This window comes from Hipposideros armiger, unplaced genomic scaffold (genome assembly GCF_001890085.2).
Source record: "Hipposideros armiger isolate ML-2016 unplaced genomic scaffold, ASM189008v1 scaffold_291, whole genome shotgun sequence".
Classification (NCBI taxonomy): Eukaryota; Metazoa; Chordata; class Mammalia; order Chiroptera; family Hipposideridae; genus Hipposideros; species Hipposideros armiger.
This window is the reverse complement of record NW_017731641.1, coordinates 1,151,784-1,172,416: the sequence shown is the minus strand read 5'-3', so window position 1 is coordinate 1,172,416 and position 20,633 is coordinate 1,151,784. Positions and strand designations below refer to the sequence as shown.

At 37.9% G+C, this 20,633-nt stretch overlaps 2 protein-coding genes across 8 annotated transcripts in view; one reads left to right on the top strand and one right to left on the bottom strand.

The window, feature by feature from the left end:
* The window catches only part of SIRAL1 (SIR2 antiphage like 1), a 62,044-nt gene that overhangs the window by 28,490 nt on the left and 12,921 nt on the right, over positions 1-20,633 (top strand). For 5 of the 6 annotated variants that reach the window (XM_019658904.1, XM_019658902.1, XM_019658901.1 and 2 more), the window contains exons 2-4: positions 3,511-3,577; positions 10,004-10,096; positions 13,617-13,869. In XM_019658904.1, coding sequence (XP_019514449.1) covers positions 10,011-10,096; positions 13,617-13,869 — 339 coding nt within the window. In that variant the 5' untranslated portion in view covers positions 3,511-3,577; positions 10,004-10,010. The remainder of the gene's footprint in view (positions 1-3,510; positions 3,578-10,003; positions 10,097-13,616; positions 13,870-20,633) is intronic. The other variant, XM_019658899.1, reaches the window with a different exon arrangement.
* SRPRA (SRP receptor subunit alpha) overlaps positions 19,435-20,633 on the bottom strand; it is a 20,335-nt gene continuing 19,136 nt past the window's right edge. For both annotated transcript variants that reach the window (XM_019658893.1, XM_019658894.1), the window contains exon 14: positions 19,435-19,670. In XM_019658893.1, the coding sequence (XP_019514438.1) occupies positions 19,521-19,670 (150 nt within the window). In that variant the 3' untranslated portion in view covers positions 19,435-19,520. The remainder of the gene's footprint in view (positions 19,671-20,633) is intronic.

The window sequence follows — 20,633 nt, the reverse complement described above, 5'->3', positions numbered from 1 at the left end:
AAAAAATAAAAAATAAAATGATTTATATATACAAATGTTCAATTAGTGTGAGAGGATGGTCTTGAAACCTTAAGCCTGAAATCCTTCTTCTGCCTGCCGGAACCAGATTACCTTTACTCACTGCATATCAGAAAAATTATAGTCTGAATGTCCATTTACTGTGCACACAGTTTTCACAGGAATTTGTCTTTTCCCATTTGGCCTATTTTTTTAAATGGCCTTTTATGGTCCTTACTATATTAAAAGTGGTGATAGGGTGTTTCTTTTAATAGGAAATGCTTTCTCTGTTGCACATTAAATTACTTTCTTTTAGCTCCAATCATGAGTAACAGCTTGCATTTGAGTTAGTTCATTCAATAAATATTATATTTGAAAACATATTATATGCAAGCACTGTTCTAGGGTCTTAGGATACATTGTCAACTAAACAAAAGATCCCTACTTTTGAGGAGCTTGTATTGTAGTGGGAGGAGTCAAGTGACAAATAATAAACATAATTAGTATCTTTTTTATATTACAAATGTAATTAGTATATTAGAGGGTGGTACGTGCTATGAAAGTAAAAAGTAGAACAGTTAATGCAGTGTTGGGGAGGTTGCAGTTTAAAATAAGTTGGTTAGGATAGCATCACTGAGACAGTATGATTTGAGCAAAGGCTGGGAACGTTGTGTAGATAACTGGGGGAGGAGCATGCCAGGTAGAAGGAGCTGCCAGTATAAAGAAAGGCCCTAAGGCCAGAGGGGCCAGGCCTGAGTGAGGAACAGTGAAGAGGCCAGTGTGTCCAGCGGAGGGGAATGGAGTTCCTCAGCTGTCTAGGAATGGTTCTCTCCCCAGTCAATTTTAGAAAGTGCATCATCAGCCAAAACAAATGAATAGTTAGGCAAAGAATTCCCATCCCATGAATGTTCTGCAGAGGGTACTCTATGAACACACAGACTCCTGTCTTAACTTCAATTAGGTAATTTCAAGTAACACAGAAGTTTCTTAAATCCAGGCCATAAGGCAGCTAAACAAACAAAAATCTCTTTTTTTTCTATAAAAAACTGATATTGGATCCGCATGCTTAGAAGATCTAGCATTTAGTAAAAACTGAAAATTTTACCATTCTAATTTATAGCTCTCCGAGTTTTGTTTTATAGCAGAGGATGGCCAAGATGCCAAATGCACTTGTCTCTAAGAGGAGCAGTGAAGGGTAAAGCTTGGACTGAGTCAGGGGAACTGCTCTTTAAGAGCAGGCTTTTTTACCTCCCTTATTTCTTTCAAGCTCTGTAGGTCTAAATCCTTTTAACGTTTTTATTTGGTGGTCTGCATTTTCTGTTCTTTGACTCCGTGAAATTTTGCATTTGTTTCTTAAGTTTCCAATCTAAATCAGGCACACTGCTTTCATAAGATCCTATTCAGTGACTGATTGATACAGTAGAATATTGCCAAAGTCACGTGCATATCAAGTACACTGTGTTGGTCTATATCCAGTATCATCTTTGTTCCAGATGCACAGTACTCTTTATAAAGAACCAGGCTGAGTTTATCCAGTGAGATCACTGGAGCTATTCCAGCCATCCATGCCCATAACTAATCTTTTCCCATGTTTCTGAATTTTATTTTATTTTATTTTTCATAGAGTATCCGTTTATAGTTTCTTAAACTTCTTTCTCCTCAGTTCCTTTCCTAATTTGTCATGATTATTTCATGTTGGAGTCCTATCTGAATTGCTGTTCATTGCTTCTAGAGTAGTTTTCCATGAGGTTGAAGCTCAGGTAAAAATCACATTCAAGAAAATGCTGAGAAGCATGGGTCTTTGACTTTCTTTTTTTTCTTTTCTTTTTTAAAGATTTTATTGGGGAATCAGGGAAGGGGAACAGACAAGGTGCTGTCCTTTTGTTCTTCAGTCTAGTTGTGGAGGACGTCGCTTCAGTGGCCCATGTTGGTATTATCATTGTGCTCTTCCCGGCTGAGGCAGTCGCTCGCCGGCCATTGGACGGCCGCTCACAGCGGCTCTTAGCAGCTCACACTGGCTGCCGGCCGCTCACGCTGGCTGCCAGCCACACATGGTAGCTTTTGGCAGCCCATTGCAGCAGGGGCTGCAGCCTACGCCATTGCTGGCAACTCACGGCAGCCCAGCTCCAGGTCAAGCTGTTGTTCACCATCTTAGCTGTAGAGGGCAGTGTCACTGGTCCTCATGTGGGATCCAAACCGGGGCCCTGCTGCTCAGAGCTGGCATCCCAAGCCAGCTCTTAACCAACGCGTCACTCGGCCGGCCCCGGTCTTTGACTTTCTGAGCAAAACATTCTACTTTGTTCTCACAGTAAAAGAGGACAGTGGTACAAGTTAATATAACTGCGAGTTGGAAGGGCCCTTGAAAAATTTGCCAGAACTTTTCTTCCTTTAGGTAGGACTGCATATGAATCACCCCCAAATTAAGTCTACCCTCTTTTTCTTTAAAAAGAAATCCAGTTCCATTGCCATTCTCAGTGGGAAGGCCAAGAGCCTAGCATTTAGTAGATATTTAATATTTAGATGTTGAATGACAAAATTAAAAAAGAATTTGAATACACTAAATAAAAGCAGGCTTATTCTTAAATTCCTCTTTACTGGGTATTCTGATAACTGAGTTTGAAACATAATTAAGAACCTAAGATGGGTATCTATTCAATTATTTTGTATCTGTTATATCTTTTTAAGATATTGTGCACTTGAACACGAACTTGAAAATAATGAAAAAATTGAAATTGAGTGATTTATTTTTGTTTATCTTAATGTTGCAGAACATTTTATTTTCCTTTTAGTTAACTCTAAGAATTGTAAAACAGATCTACTTTGTGTCTTTCTTATACTCTGTCCTTGGTTTTGCTATTAATGGGATTTGGATTACATGGCCACAATTCAGGGACCTCTGAGATGTTTCACCTGGCATTGACAGTGAATTCACTTAATCACAATTAACATTCAGCTGTACTTGCGGTTTTTAATCATAACATTTGCCAAGCTTCATGTTGTCAAAATATACCTTGCTTTTTTAGTTGTTAAACTCAGTACTGTTTAAGTCAGAAATCCTCAAGAAACTGAAAAGGGGTGGAAATTAGGTGGGACATTCTTACTAAACGCTTTTATTTTTATCATGACAGAAAAGTTTTCCCTTCTTTAAGACTTGTCAAGTTTCACCTCCTTGAGAGCTCCTCTATAATGATGACATTTTCTGAGATCCCCCAGACTTGGATGAATCTGTATTTGTACACAGCATATTCTGTGTATTCTGTTGGCATGAAAAGCAAGCAGTTGAGGATATCGCCATTTGTAACTCGTGCTGTCTTAATAGGAGGAATTTGGTTTTTAAGGACTCACTAGAACATAAAATGTTGGCCTTGAAGATTTACTTAATCTCATTTTGAATGAATAGCCTATGTCATCTGTGATGCAAGTGTATGATCGTACTACTTGATACATGGAAAATATATATTTTTAAGTATTTTTGAAGTCTTCTATCTTAGCAACATGTGTCATTATTTTCAGGATATACCTTCTCAGAAGTTTCACAGGAGAGAAAGCAGTGACAAAGGAAGTTCTCATTCTTGGCACGGTAAAAGCATCAACTTCTGTCACCAATTTCTAATTCAAATCAGATTTTAATTTCTGATTAAAATTATTCCTTCTTGAAGCAGTTTAGTTCCTATACATGATGTGTTACTTTGGTTTTATAATTGAAAATAACTAACATCAGCAACATCTGAGCTCTTGAGCTTGGAATACCAATGTGGTTTATTTTGGGACATGAGTTAAAAGACTTTCTGGAATTTGAGGTCATACCTCTTAATCATTACCTCCGATGAGGTCACCCTCACATTGTTCATATGTGGTTCATTGTTGGCTAGTAAAATGCCAAGAATAAGTGGTATCAATCTGGCATTTTATGAGTGACTATGTTAAAGCAAATTTTCAGGAAATGAATGTGATACAGATCTTACCCCACGGAAGATAGAGGGTGTGAGGCTCATATGATTTCGGGGTAAAAGTAAGAGCAGACTGAGTTAACCAGCTAGAGGAAATACTTCAAGACTGGGGTAAACAGAGAAATCAGATCCTAGTTTGTTGAGATGTAACTCCTGTCTTTCAGTTCCATCTCTTTGTGTGGATTAGAAGGCAGAAAATGGAAAATTTGCTCTATACACTGATAGGAATGCCTGCAGTCTACATTATAGAACTGAATTCATCAGCTACCCGAGTCAAATACTTTTTAATTTGTTACTTGTCAGCGAGGTTGTTTGAATGTCTTATATAGTATCTTATACTGGGGATCTTTTCCTTCCTTCCTACCCGCCTACTTGCTAAAAACCAGATGTATTGGAATTAGTCCAAAAGCCGCAATTAGAGGGCTTTGATTTCTTCCAAGTCAGAGGATGACTATCTTTTTCTCTTAAAAAAATGTAGTTAACCCTTTTCTATGTTTACACTAGAGAAATAAGCAGCTTTTATTTCAGTCACTGTTTTATTTTATTTTTTTAAGATTTTATTGGGGAATTGGGGGAGGGTAACAGTGTTGGGGAATTGGGGAAGGGAAACAGAGAAGTTGCTATCCTTTTGTTCTTCAGTCTAGTTGTGGAGGACGTCACTTCACTGGCCCATGTTGGTATTATCATTGCGCTCTTTCCGGACGAGGCAGTCACTCGCCAGCCATTGGACCGCAGCTCACAATAGTGCACGCCTGCTGCCAGTCAGCCCTACTGCAGCCTACACCATCACCAGCAACTCATGGCAGCCCAGCTCCCTCCAGGTCGAGCTGTTGTTCACCATCTTAGCTGCAGAGGGCACAGCGTCACTGGCCCTAATGTGGGATCCTAACCGGGGCCCTGCTGCTCACTCAGAGCTGACATTCCAAGCCAGCTCTTAACCAACGTGCCACTCGGCCGGCCCCACTGTTTTATTTTTTAAAACAGAAGGCCGGGGTGGGGAGCTTTTGAAGCAAGACGTGTACCACCTTCTTAAGCTATTCATTTTTGCCTTTTACTTTCAGGCAAAAATGCCATCATTAGAACTTCCTGTCCTGTCAATTTATTCCACCCACACATATGCCAAAGTGAATTCTGTTTTCTTTCTGGCCTGTCAGTTGTTTGAGCTGAAGAGTGCACACTAGAAGCAGACGGAGAGATACATAGATCAGCATGAGGAACTCAGGCTGGAGGACCTCACTGAATATTAGATGGAAAAAGGCATCAGATTTTGCCATCTTTGCTGGCACCAAGATGCCATGAAAGCAAGAGCTATTGGGGTTCTTCGATGTTTCAAATCCACAAGTCCTGTAGTTCGTGCACACTGATTTTATTCACATATCCAGTCTCTTTTCCGTCTTTTTGTTTTTCCTGTGTTTCTTAATACATTTTTCCTAGAACATTTGCTTTGATTTTCCCCTTTTTCATCCATCAGGTACAAGCATTCTATTTCCTGCCAAGCTGACAGGTTTCATAGTGTAACTATCCTATCTTACATGAAGACTTAGGCCTTAAAACATGTCAATGAGGTTGCTATTAACTTTTCTTAGCATTTACCAAGTATCTGACCGTTATTTTGTTGAACTCTGTTGGCCTTGAAGGATTTCCCAGTGGCTTAGCAGTAATTGGAGTAATAAAGACACTGCCACAGATAATTGCCTTTGTTTTCTTGTGGCAGAAAAGCTTTTCCCATCTCTGCTATACATAGCATGTTCCACTAAAATGAAAATTCAAATAGTGATCACATAAAGAAACCGATGTTTCAACTAGTTGGTGCATGTAAGGAATTCTGTGTAAGATTTTCATAATTAGCTTGGAAGCTCTTTAGCAGTAACTGCATATTGTTTAGGGTACAATGCTAAAACGGAGTTTTCTTTCTGAAGCAATACTCTAGAAGGAATAAGATGTGGTTTATGCTTAGAAGCCACTGCAGTGTACATATGAGATTGTATCACATGAGACATCCTTTAGACTGAAAAAAAGATGTTACCGGTTAGAAAACTGGGTGACTATATGATCAGATATTCTGTAGCATATGGAATTACCCCTCATTCAGTTCCTAAATAAGAGGACCGAAAACATCCCAGTAACAACTTGTCATACTTAATTCTCTTAAATTGTGTAGACGAAGTGGACCTTCAGAACAGTTGACTCTGTAAAGAAAAAAACCAAAAAGCTTAGTATTCAGTAGAGACCAAGAATTGACCAGCAAAAATGACCTTGCATATTTTCCAGGAGAAAATGATAGGACTGATCTAGGGCTCTGGTGGATTAGTGGTGGTGATGGGTAGTAGCCAATAATCCTGTCACCAGAAAACGTGTATTTTTCAGCTTCTGAATTTAAATGACTGCCATGATTGCATCAGCAGAGTGCCTCGTCACGTAGCAGCTATTATGCATTACACAGAATTATTTCAAGTAAATCTGCTCTCTAGAATGTAGCAGCTTCCTTTTTTGATAGTTTTGAACTAAAAATTAAAAACAAAGCTGAGAAGCTAATACTTGAAGAATGTCTTTAGATGGTAATAGTGTGGTTAAGAGCATGGACTTGGGAGGCAGACTGCCTTGGTTTGAATTCTGACACCCAGTTTTTCTGTATCTCAGTTTTCTCCTCTCTAAAATGGGGTAATAAAAGTACTTCATACGGTTATGGAGATTACTTGAGTTAATATTTGTAAAAAGTGCCTGGCATGTGATAAACACTATATAAGAATTTGTTAAATAAAATGCTGGTTTAGTAGCTGAATTAAGCATTTAATTCTGAAGATGTCTGTTTTCAAAACTTAATAAACGTTAAATTACTTCCCTGTATACTTTATTTTCATCTTTCTCAATACACAGTAGTTTTTACCTGGGTGTAATTTGTTCAGACGATGGGTTTATAGAACCCTGTTTAAGGAAAGAGCATAAGCATGCATGCTTTTCATTGTGTACTTTTTAAAAATATCCCCAAACTTATGGGTTGTCCTTTATGTGGTAGGAGTAACCACTCTTCTACCACTACTTCTCCAATCTAGAGCATAGACTTTAGAGTAGGAAATGACTTCACAGAAATTAACACTTCATAGGAATATTTTAATGGTGATTAACTTCTGACTATTGATATTAGCAAGCCTGGGAAGCTGTTAGACTGTAATAAATGAAGTGTACACTTAAAGGAAGGGAGGATGGCATATGGTATGCCTAGATTGCATCCTGCATTTAGCAAGAGTTGGGTTGTTTGATTTCGTTTAGGTGTTTCCTGTTTGCCTCCTCATAAGAATTCCCTGATGATTCTGGTTCAGTAATTTTCTATCAGAGCCCAGAAACATACACTGTCTTTTAAATTAATGGACTACTTTTAAGAACATATACTTTTAACAAGCATCTCAGATGATTATTAAGTTAAAACAAGATTTACTGAATTAAATAATTCAGCCATCTTCTCTGAGCCCTAGATTTCTCACCAACAGAATTAAAGATTTGATGAAAAAGACAGCTTACTTCCCAACTCACTTCTATGATTCCTATATTTCTAATGATTATGATATTAAAGAATTCTGTTACGTGTGATGGATATGGGGTGAGGAACTGATCCTTCTGTTTACCAGAAAAATTAAGTCAGCAAAGTTTTAAAAACATTTTTTTTTGTTGTCGTTTTTTAAAGATTTTATTGGGGTATTGGGGGAGGGGAACAGTGTTGGAGAATTGGGGAGGGGGACCAGCCAAGTTGTTGTTCTTCAGTCTTCGTTGTGGAAGGCTCCAGTCGCCATCTGGCTTCCCGTTGGCAGCTCGTGGCCTCTAAGCTCAAGGTGCTGTGTTCAATCTTAGTTGCCAGTGGGCGTAGCCACCATCCCATGCAGGAGTCGAACCAGCAGCCTTGTTGTTAAGAGCGCATACTCTATCCACTGAGCCATCCAGGTGGCAGCTCAGGTCAAGGTACCAAGTTCAGTATTTAGTTGCGGGTGGGCATTGCCACCATCCCATGCAGGAGTCAAACCCGGCAGCCTTGTTAAGAGCGCACGCTCCATCCACTGAGCCATCCGGGCAGCAGCTCAGCTCAAGGTGCCAAGTTCAGTCTAAGTTGCAGGTGGGCATAGACCATCATTGAACAGGCAATCTTGTTGTTACACCAGCTGAGCCATCCTGCCACCTGTGGCAGCTCAGTGACAGCTCAGCTCAGGCACAGCGTCACTGGCCCATGTGGGAATCAAACCAGCAGCCCTGTTGCTCAGAGCTCATGCTCTTAAGCCAACTCTTAACTGATTGAGCCACTTGGCCGGCCCTTAAAAACGTTTTAGGGCCGGCCAAGTGGCGCATTGGGTAAGAGTTGGCTTGGGACGCCAGCTCTGAGCAGCAGAGCCCTGGTTTGGATCCCACGTTAGGGCCAGTGACGCTGCGCCCTCTACAGCTAAGATGGTGAACAACAGCTCGACCTGGAGCTGGGCTGCCGTGAGTTGCTGGCAACGGCATAGGCTGCAGTGGAGCTGCAGTGGGCTGCCATGAGCGGCCAGCAGCCAGTGTGAGCTGCCATGAGTTGCCGTGAGCGACTGTCCAGTGGCCGGCAACCGATCTGCCTCAGCTGGGAAGAGCGCAGTGATGGTACCAACATGGGCCAGTGAAGCAACGTCCTCCACAGCTAGACTGAAGAACGAAAGGACAGCAACTTGTCTGTTCCCCTTTCCCGATTCCCCAATGCTGTTCCCCTCCCCCAATTCCCCAATAAAATCTAAAAAAAACCCTCATTCTTAAAAAAAACAAAAACGTTTTAATAAAGAAAGAAAGCTTTTAATATAACAGTAAACTTCACAGAATTGTTAGTAATTCCATTCTTTTAAATATTGACAATGGAAGATAATAAAATACCCCAAACTCTGGCAATACATACTGCCTTCTGTGTTGTGTGTACACACATGCTATTTGAAGTATTGCTATTTTAGACTTAATGGTCCTTAGATTTAGCAAGTTTACTATAATTTCAAGCAATTACAATTTTATAGTTCTCATTCTAATTCACGATAATTCTTTTACTTTTGCTAGTTATCTCACCTAAACATAATTGGTCATTTTCCATATATCTCTGCTTGATAATAATACCTTTCCCATTTATCACAGTGTCTCTGAGACCACTCTGTGTTTAGCTAGGGCAGGGGTCGGCAAACTGCGGCTCGCAAGCCACATGTGTGGCTCTTTGGGTACGTTCCATCTCAAAAATTTGCCGACCCCTGGCACAGCCAATCCTGTCCCTCACAACAATTAAAAAATTATTCGAGAGCCATAAATATATTTTTACATAATTACCATTATGTGAATAATATCCTTTAAAAGTTTTATAAATGAAACTATGATAGTTTTATTTTCATTTCAATTTTACTTCAGAGCCACATGTACGTACCCAAAGAGCCACATGTGGCTCGCGAGCCACAGTTTGCTGACCCCTGGCGGCTCTTCCATCTCAAAAGTTTGCTGACCCCTGAGCTAGAGAGACGTGTCTCACTGCCTATGAGGACACAATCGTACAGCAACAAGAGATGTATAACAATCAACCAATGAGCATTGATTGTTCTTGACCTAGTGATTTATTTATTTATTTATTTTTTAGCTGATAGTAAATGGGTAATTGAGGCTATTAACACATTTATCTGTGAGTCCTTTTATCCCCCTGAACCTTCCCCAAGCCTGTCTCATGTAAAAATAACAGATATTTCTTAGGCTTCACAAAATGATGGCCAGTAATTGATATGAGATGACATTGTTTTGAGGGTTTTTTGGCAGGGGGTTTGGGGGGAAGACAGCCTTCAGGAACAAAAGAGATGGCAGTATGAAGCACCAAAGTCATAATTTCACAGTTACTTTGTTTTAGATGAATCTAATTCCTTAATTTCGGGTTGCTCATTAATTAATGAATTTCTGTTAAGCAGGGGATACTTCTAGAACACTTTCAGGGTATAAAGCTTATTAAAACTGTTTAATGTATGTGCTATTTTGAATGGTACACTTTACAGATCTAATTGTGGTCCATGGTGTTTAATCTATTTTAGAAACTGGATGGCTTCTACAGGGAGCCAGGCCTCTGATATAGACGAGATTTTTGGATTCATCAGTGATGGCGCACCCCCCACCAAAAAGCCCAGGTAAACAGGGGAAGGGAATCTGAGAAGTGTAGTGCCACTGCCACTAATGGTAGATAATGAAAGATAATGAACTTGCCCTACATCCAGTTGTTTTCACGAATTAATATTGACCTTTATAAAAAAATTATTTTAAATTTTTATCAAGATCATAAATGTATATAATTTTTAAAGTCAGTACTTAACACTCATAATGCCTCGTTCCTCTTAAGAGACAATCACTTGCAACTTTTTATATGTTTCTCTAATACTTAACATCCATATTTTTAAATGTGTGTATACTGCTATATTTTAGTATTTTGGTTTTATCTATTTCCAATTATGGAAGATAAGGAGTAGGCTTGCTTTCATGTGTCCTCCCCCACATTGTCCCTCCCCCCCATACACATCCTACATATGTTTTAGATCACATTTTTTGGTTATATCAGTTTTTAATATCTGACTGTATAAGTATTATAGTATTCATAGATGAGCCTAATATGTGTTGGTATTACATTTCTTTTCTTGTCCATTTTTCCCTTCAACTTATTAAAGATTGTCTCATTTTTTTTTGGTTTGCTTTGTTTTCTGTGTACCTATGAGTTTATCTTCAAACTCTGTGACAGAAGAGTCAGCCTCCTTGATATGCTGACACATGTCACCAATTTACTAGTTACATGTGTTTTATGAACAACTCTCTGCTCTGGACAGTTGCTCTCCAGGCTGCTGCTTCGCTGATTTTGCTGTTTTCCTTTCCCATCACCCTGAGAATTCCTTTTACGTCTCTTCTGTATTGCATCCTGTTTTCTGGATCTCAGGTCTTCTGTTTTGGTGTACTCCTTCATTGTGCTGAAGAGTGTCCTCATTAGCTTCTTCAGTGAGGATGCATAGAAGAAAAGCTTTTGGAGACGTTTGAAGATGTCTTTATCATACACTTACATTCGTCTGATGATTAGGCTGAATGTAGAATTTTAGGTAGAAAATCGTTTTCCTTGGTGTTCTGAAGCCATTGCTTATTCTCTGTTAACATCTCAGTGTACCTCCCAAAATAGCCACTCTTTTCTGTTTCCCAGTCGTTTGTATCATGTGACCTCTTATTTTTTTCTCATTAGAAGCTTGTAAGGATTGTTATTTTATTCTCAGTAACCTGAAATTTTTACAGTTTTTCTCTATTTTGTCTTTTTAGAACTCTTGGTATTCAGACGTGAGACTTTCAGGATTAAGTCTCTAATTTTCTTATATTTTTCTATCGTGTTTTATAATTCTACTTTCTCAGATTTTTTTCAGTTGTATCTTCCAACCTTATGAACTTTGTATTTCTGTTATATTTTTAATTGCCAAGAAATCTTTTTGTTTGCCCATCTGTTTTTAGCATCTGTTCATGTTTTATAGATGCCAATTAAATAAAAAGCCATTTAAATAAGATGTCATTGTTTTCTTTTCAATTTTTATTTTCTTTCCTTTATTGTCTCTTGTTTCCTCCAAATTCCATTCTATCTTCTAGTTGTTTTGTTGAAACTCCTGTGTTTGGGGCTTTACCCAAATATGAGCTAACCCTTATTTGTCTGTTCATATCAAAGAGAAAACCCTAAAAAGCCAATTGGAGAATCTGTGTGTGCATAAGGGGCTTGGTCGCTGATGGGCTTCACTGTGGGTATCAAACTTGGGACAGGCTCTACAGCTGAGGAGCTCCCACCGATCAGCAGCTTGGGGGTCTTTTCTCTCCTGCTGGCCATTTTCCCCAGAGAGGAATCTTCCCATTTGCTGACTGGATGGGGGATGGGGTACAGGTATAAGGTTGACTGCCAGTGAGCGGGAGTCTTCTGGGGGAAGGGAGGAGAGGAGAGTCTTATATTTCATATACAGACGTTTACTTAATCCCCCTCCCCAAGCTGTGCACAGTGTTCTCACACTCAGAATCCTCTGGTTCACTCTTTCTGGAAGGCAAGCCTCCAGTCTTAGAGCTCTGGCTGCTTAGTGCAGTAGCCTTGCAGGGACTTCCCCTGTTTTGGCCCCACCTGCTCCCCCACCTTCAGATGTACCCTAATAATCCCAAGCTTCTGCAGAAAGAATCTGCTCGTACTTTACAATTTCTAAAATTGTGTTGACCTCTGTTGTAGGCTGTCATCTTTTCCTATTCTACTTTTTATGAATTTTTGCCTTCCAAAAAAAAATTACTGTTATTTTAGTGGTGTTGGGAAGAATCAGAAATGAAACACAACTGTTAAATTTTTCCTTTTTAACTGGAAGTCTTAAATTAGGGAAAATTGCACCTCAAATTTATAATATATGAGGTAAAAAATTCAAATAGTACAGCACAATGAAATGAAAAGTAAAAATCCTTTTTCTCCTCAATTCTCACAGTTAACCACGATTTATAGTTCTTGTGACTCCTTCTGGAAATTTTCTGAGTTTATATTTGTGTATGCTTCACTATCTTGATTCCCTTAACTGAAACTCATTTTTCACTTGCTTCTAATATCCATTATTAGTCTTTTCCAGTGGACTAAACTTTTGAGATTAGGAACTCCATTCTGTTCATAAATATATCATTAGTGTCTACTGTAGTGTTTGTTACTTTATACATTTTTTATATTTGTTGAATGACTGAATGTAGGAGCTGAGGACAGGGAAGGCAATATAGAGGTTTTTCCCAAAGCCAGGTTTCCCATGGCTAAAAGTACTGTTCGTTCTTGGGTTACGCCAAAATGCTGATCCTGTTTCTCTTCATTTTATTATTTGGACAAAAGGATGAGAAAGGCAGTTTCTTGAGAAAAAGCATGCCAGCAGCAAAAATTAAATATATTTCAAACATTTTAATATAGTCTCCAGAATAAGAGGGGGTGGGGAACCAAAACACAAAAACCTGTGCTTACGGTGTCTCACATAAAAGCGTCAGGACAGAATGCTGTCTTTTTTTAGGTTTGTGGGGCTCGTGTTTTTAGAATTCCGTTGGCCACTTGTTTCTTTTTGGTCTGAGGATATCTAGAACAAACCGAAGGCAGACTTTTTCCCATGTGTTTGACGATCTCCCCCTCAATTTTAGTCATGCTCAATTTTAATCATGTTCACAAAACTTGGGATTACATTTTTTATTGGCCTTCTTTCATCTCCTGTTTTATGTTTCTCAACAATAGCAACTTAATTTGTATGGGGTTCTGTTCTCTCAGGAATCCAAATCAAACGTGGTCTTGGTTTCAAATACAACGTAGTTAGCAAAATTAATCTGAGCCATAATATAATTGGGCCTTTTCCTTATAGTAGTGGGTTTTCTTAGATTGAGAGGACCATGAAGGAGAAAACTTGATTTTAAGATTGCTTTTTAGGAGTCCTGAAATAGCTTTATTACTTTGTTTTTCAGCCAGCGCTGGCACAATATTCTGGTCTTTTTGCTTAAGCTATTTTGGAGAAGTGTCAGAAATGAGCATTTGTCATCTTTGTAGCTATAGAAGTTATAGCTGAACACCATGGTTTTAGAGAGTCTCTCCCTGTGCCTCATATCCTTTGGATATTCCACATCCTCTTATTTGTTGGACTTTTTCAGGAAGCTGCTTCCAAGCTTAAAAACTAAGAAGCCTCGGGAACTGGTTCTGGTGATTGGAACGGGCATTAGTGCTGCAGTCGCCCCTCAAGTTCCAGCCCTGAAATCCTGGAAGGGGTTAATTCAGGCCTTACTGGATGCTGCCATTGATTTTGATCTTCTAGAAGATGAGGAGAGCAAAAAATTTCAGAAATGTCTTCATGAAGACAAGAATCTTCTCCACGTCGCCCATGACCTTATCCAGAAACTCTCTCCTGTGAGTACACTGCCATTTGAAATTCCCTAAAACCCATCACATGCATGCTGAATGTAATCAGAATATTCATTTCTAACGTGTAGATTTGCATAGCGTTTGCCTCTTCTGTAAAATGTCTGTTTATGGACTTATTCGGGTAGGCACCTTGACCCCATTTCAGGAGAGGGGGTTAGGGGGAGGGGGAGAGAGAGGGAGAGAGAGAGAGATGAGGCCTTTATGATGAGACCACTGTTCCATTATCACTATATTTTGAACTTACTTTTTTCCTTACTCACTACTATAAAAGCTGTGTTCACTGGCATCTGTGCCTTTTCGGGAACCACAGAAAGATTACAGATAATTTTTATCATTTTATGGAAGAAGCAACACAAGCTTTTAATGTTCCTTTTAAAGGCAAGCACTCAAAATATTTGTAAGGAATTCTGTCTTACTTTATCAAACAGAGTTGGATACCAATTCCCTAATGGCTAACGGGCCTCCTTGTCTTGTTTTGTCTTAAAACTGTCTTAAAAATCAGGATTTGCTTAAGAAATATCTGGAAATAATAGAGTAGCCCAAGCATGTTCTAAATCTTAGTAAGTTAAGTGCACTTTAAAAATATATATCTCTTATTCCTTAAAAAACAGGTATTTATTAGTAACTTCCTTCTGGTTCGTGACTCATTTCAGAAACTTAGGGCCTTTTACTCCCTCTTTTCACTTCCTTGTCCTTAATTGGGATAAATTGTTGCTAACCTAGAACAATGTAAAGGATTAATAAATAGGCTTTAAAGAGCTCATGGGACTGCCACCTCATACCACATACAAAAATTAACTCAAAATCGATGAAAGACTTAAATATAAGAGCTAAAACTATAAAACTCTTAGAAGAAAACATAGGATTAAAGTTTCATGATCTTGGATCTAGCAGTCATTTTTAAAACATGACACCAAAAGCATAGGCCACAAAGGAAAAAATAGATAAACTGCACTTCACCAAAATTAAAACCTGTTAGGCTCAAAGAACACTATCAAGAAGTGAAAAGGCAGCCTCAGAATGGGAAAAAATATTAGCAATTCATATATCTGATAAGGATGTAGTATCCAGGATATATAAAGAACTGCTACAACTTTACAATAAAAAGGCCAATAATCCAATTTTAAAATGGCAAAGGATTTGAATAGACATTTCTCCAAGATATACAAATGGCCAACAAGCACATGAAAAAATATTCAACATCATTAGCCATTAGAAAAATGTACATCAAAACCATGTGAGATACCACTAGGATGGCTAGAATCAGAAGTCAGTTAATAAGTATTGGCAAGGATGTGGAGAAATTGGAACCTTCATGTACTGCTGGGAATGCAAAATAATGCAGACAATGTGGAAAACAGTCAGGCAGTTCCTCAAACAATTAAATATAGAGTTGGCATATTACCCAACAGTTCCACTTCTAGATATATACCCAAGAGGAATGAAGACATGTGTTCATCCAATAACTTACAAATAGGGGCAGCCGGTTAGCTCAGTTGGTTAGAGCGCAGTGCTTATGACACCAAGATTGCTGGTTCAGTCCCCACATGGGCCACTGAGATGCGCCCTCCAAAACTAGATTGAAACAACTATTTGACTTCGAGCTGAAGGGTCCTGGAAAAACACAAAAAATGTCTGGGAGAATATCAATAAAATGATACATTAAAAAACAAACAAACTTGTAAATGAATGTTTATAGCATTATATAGCATAATAGCCAAAAGTTGGAAATAACCAAAATGTCCATCAGCTGTCAAATGGATAAACAAAATGTGGCGCATTTATATAATAAAATAATATTTTACAATAAAAAGGAATTAAGTACTGATACATTCCTCAATGTGAATGAACCTTTAAAACATTATGCTAAGTGGAAGCCAGTCATAAAAGACCCCATATTAGATGATCCCATTCATAGGAAATGTCCAGGACAGGGAAATCTGATAGCGATAGAAAGTAGTTGCATAGGGCTGGAGCAGAGGTGAAGGGCAGAGGGTGCTAGTTAAAGGGTTTGGGGTTCTTTTTGAGATGATGAAAATGTTCTAAAATTAATGTGGTGACAGTTGCACGTCTGTGAATCTACAAATAATCATTTAATTGTATGCGTCAAATAGGGGAATTGTGTATGTTAAGTATATCTCAAAGCTGTTAAAAATAACGTTACAAGTATGGAAAAGGTGTATGATTTAAACACTCGCCAATAGAAAGTGAGAGTGGCTATTTAATATCTGATAAAGTACACTTGAGAGTGCAAAGAGGAAAGAAAACATACATTTTTTTTAGTGTCCAAAAAATTACAAAATTATTATCATATAAAAGATAATTCAAGAGCCATATAGCCAAAAAATGTAAGGGAAAAGTATTAACGAGGTGTGTCAGCCAGTTTATTAATAAAAATGTTATTTTTCTGGAAAAAAAGAGCTCGTGTGGAAAGAGTACTATATCACTCCAGGAAGACTAGTGTGGATGAAGAAGTCCTGTTTCAATCTGGGACCTGCAGTGTTTCTGTGCCACCCTGTAACTTTAGCTGTAGCCCTCATGAATTCAAACGGTCTCCTGAAAATACAAAACATGATTTTTCTAGTTTGGGTTAGTTATGATGGAAAGTAACGAGAAGATTTGAAGTCAGTGTCAGTAAATGTATACCTACCAAATACATCAAACCGGAGTCACGTGTTATCTGTGGATGATGACTTATTATTAACTGTAAAGTTGTGGAGTAATATCACTTCCAATAGAATAGCAACTATTACACTTTTTGCTCTCCAGACTCCTTTACATCTAAAAAATTTTTGAGAATCTAAAACAGTTTTTGTTTATGTGGTTTATATCTGTCAGTATTCACTATTAAAAATTAAAACAGAAAATTTTAAAATATTAATTCATTTAAAAACAATAATCTATTATATCTTAACATAAATGTTTATGAAAAATAATTCTATTTTCCAAAACAAAGATAAATTTGTGAGTAGTATTGTTTCACATTTTTGCAAATCTCTTTAATATCTCTGCTTAATAGAAAACAGCTGGATTTTCATACCTGCTTTTTATAGTCTGCTTTGTTTGTGTTGGTTTGGTTTAAATATATGAAAAAAAATCAGGTTTCACAGTTACATAATTGGAAAAGAGAGAAGTATTTTAAGTCTTTTTGGGTAATTGTAGATATTCTTTGTTGATACTACAAAAAAACTCAGAAAGTGGTGACTTCCTAAAAATTAATAGCAGTATAGAATCTGAAATCAAATTATGTCCATATTAATGGTAATATGAAATTTGAACTTATCCTGTTAAATAAAATACATTGATCCATCTTGCACTTAGAATGAGTCTTTTACCCGTGTATAATTTTGTAACATCATGCATTGGTCATTTGGAAAATATTGGTTCACTGAGTTATACATATGTTCCAGATGTTGATACATTTAACTACACAATCAAAAAATGCATTCATTAATATCACTACCGGTCTCATCACAAAAAGGTGTTTGGAAGGTGTCAAGCTCGATGGTGACTGATAAAAGTTTTCTAATAATGTTGATTTTTGCTTGAAAGCTCCGATTCCATCATTGACAACAATAGCAGCAATCAATTGTTGTTTTCCTCAAAATGATAGGCTCCCTTCGTTCATTTTTGAGAAAAGGCCTGAGAATACCCAAATCTGAATAACTGAAGTTTGTCAGTCACTCTTTCAAGTAAAACTGATGCTTGTGGGAAAAGGTGACTAGTTCAGCTTAAAACTCCAATAATCACACAAGTGTTTTGCCTCAAGACAACCATCATATTTCAGTATGCAGCAGAAGTGCTTTGCATATTTCCTGTTTCTTTACGCAGACATGTAAAAGGACATGTATTCAAGAGTCAAGATTTAATACAACTAGTTTTTACTGCTTCATTAAGGACATTCTTAAGTGAAACTGGCATCTTTTTCTTACCAAAAGTCTTTGGTAATGAAGAATACAGTGATTACTGGCACAACTTGGTTTGCTGTCTGATTCATGCTAATGTTGATGTAAGAAACGTCTAAACCTGTGGAGAATTTTTATGAGTTTATTTGAGCCAAACTGACGACATATACCAGGGAGCAAGATTTCAAATGCTGTGGAGAAGGGCAGTTTTGCAGCTTGTTTTATACATTAGAATCAAAGGAGGAGACATAAGGAAGGTACATGAAATCCACTGGTGGTAGATGAAGGACGTGGGAGAAAGCAAAGCTGGAAAATCTCTAGGATAAAAGGCAAAATGGAGAGAGAAACAAGTACTTCTTTTACATGGTGGTACAGGATAGTTAATAATTAACATTTACAGCACACAGAGATAGTATACGGGGAACAAGATAACAATGAGGGATTCTGTGGGCTTGTGCTTTGGTGCCAGTGGTTGTGCATTCGGTTGTGCCTTTGATGGGTAGGAAAAGAAAATTACTCTGACGTTTCAAAGATATGTTATCCTAGATGCCTAAGAATAGAGCCTACTTAAAGTAAAGATTGATCTTTGCTAAGGAAGCTATGGGCCTGGTACATGTCGGCCTGCTATGACCTGCTCAGTTAGGAATTTGTGATCAGATCGTCCTGTGTGGTTACTTTTGGTTTCTGAGCTTGTCTGGTCTGCCATGTGGCCCCCCTGAGCTTGTCAGGTTTATTGCATAGACTCCTTTTCATTCACATAAGGCACAAGCAATCTTACCCATCATTGCCTTTGCACTGTCAATGCAAATATAAACATAGTTTAAAAGACAAATGTCACCATAATGTTATTATGAAAATAATTTTGACTTTGCAGACCCCTTAAAGAATCTTAGGGACCCAGGGGGGTCCGTGGGCTGTGTTTTGAAAAACATTCCTATAGAGGATATGTAAGAAAACTATACAGGCAACCCAAAGGCTTTTAAAAAGAGACAGAGGCATCTGGGGAAATTTGAACATTATCGGAGTATTTGCTATTAAGGAATTAATAGTACTGCATGTTTTAAGGTATGATCGTGGTGTTGCAGTTAATGTTTTATTTTATATGTAAAGGGAAGTCCTTATCTTTATGGGAACCTATTGAAGTATCTGAATGAAATGATAAAATGCTGGAATTGCTTCAAAAAAAATCAGTGAAGCAGGGCAGGAGTGTGATGGTCGGGGAGCTTAAGCGAAACAAGATTGGCCTTGTGTGATCATGGTTCAACCTGATGATGGGTGCATGGGGTTTTCTTATACTCTTCTTTTTACTTTTGTGTGTGTTTGACAATGTCCATATTAAAAACAACAACAACAATCTAACAGTAATATGGCAGTGTTAACAGGCCCATTTACTGAGCCAGCTTCTTATAGTAGGGAGGTGACCTTGTCAGTCAATGTAGAGAGCATTCGGAATCAGAAAGACTGCCATTTAAATGCATTGAGACCCTGGGTGAATCAGTCTCAGAATCTGTTTCTGCACCTGTAAAACTGGGGTGATACTACTTACTTCGTGGGTCTTGTGAAGAACAAGTGAGATAATGTATATAAGGTGTCTGGCACATAGTAAATGTGCCATAAATGTTAATAAACTCAATGAAAGTCAGAATTGGTTTCTTCTGGTTTTTACTCTACCTGGGATCAGAAAGGTGAGAGTTCCAGTGTAGAAGGAAATGAAGTAACATTGGATTCAGTTCACCATTTGAAATGAATGAGAAAATGTCTGTTGAAGTTGTGTGGGAGGTCAGCATTTCCTTTTAACCAGGGAACTTCCTTGTTTGTTTTCATTCCTTTGTCTTGATTTAGAGAAGCCACTGGTGGGAAATTTAGTTCTAGCGTCACCTGCTTCAAGAGAGAAAAACATTCATTTTTAAGTCTGAGGAAATCAGAGCAGCTACAAAAACCACATTTCTTCCTAGTTAATATGCAAGATGTAATAACTTCAAGAAATAGGACTGAAAGATAGTTAGCTAAAATAAGTGATTCGTGACATTTATTTCCAGGCTTTAACCCTTTTGTATGTCTTTTCTTAGAAGCAAGAAAATATTTTCCACACCCATGATTAGCTGATTGTATACCAGGAGTTTTTATCTGTGTGTGTAATGATTAAGCTGGTGTTGGAATATTGTGTTATGTAATAGTGTATGTATGAATCAAAAGGAAATTATAAAACACAAGGACGTTCTTAAAATAAACATATTCTTTATTTAATAGTTTTGCTTTTTTGAATAGGTACTGTTTACATACATTGCAGAAATCAAAACGAACATTAAAAAGGTTTATGGACATCTCACTCCCACTCATATCTTTGTCTGCCTCCTCTCCCCAAACCCACCCCCCATAGCTCACCACTCTTACTAGCTTTTTGAGTATCCTTCCAGTGTTCATTTTTGGGAAAAAAAAAATCCAGTAGGACTCTGTATTCTTCTCTCACTACCTTCATCCCCCATGTCAACAGGTAGCATCCTAGACACACTATTATTGCACCTCGTTTGTTTTTCTTAACATTGTATATCCTGGAGGGCTTTCTTTCCATACCAGTCTCCTGTATATGGCTACTTAGCTTATTTCCAGCCTTTTACTGTTTTAACAGAGCAGCGACAACCGTGTATATGTCATTTCATTTGTTTGCAATTATATCTGTGGGATTTATTCCCAGAATGGAATTTTAAAATTGTAGGGTAAATGGCTTATAATTTTGATAGACATTGAAAAGGCACTATATAACAAATCTAGATAGAAAAGTACCTGGCATTCATTCAGTAGTAGTTGACTCTTGGATGTAGTGAAATTCAGTAACTGAGGTTA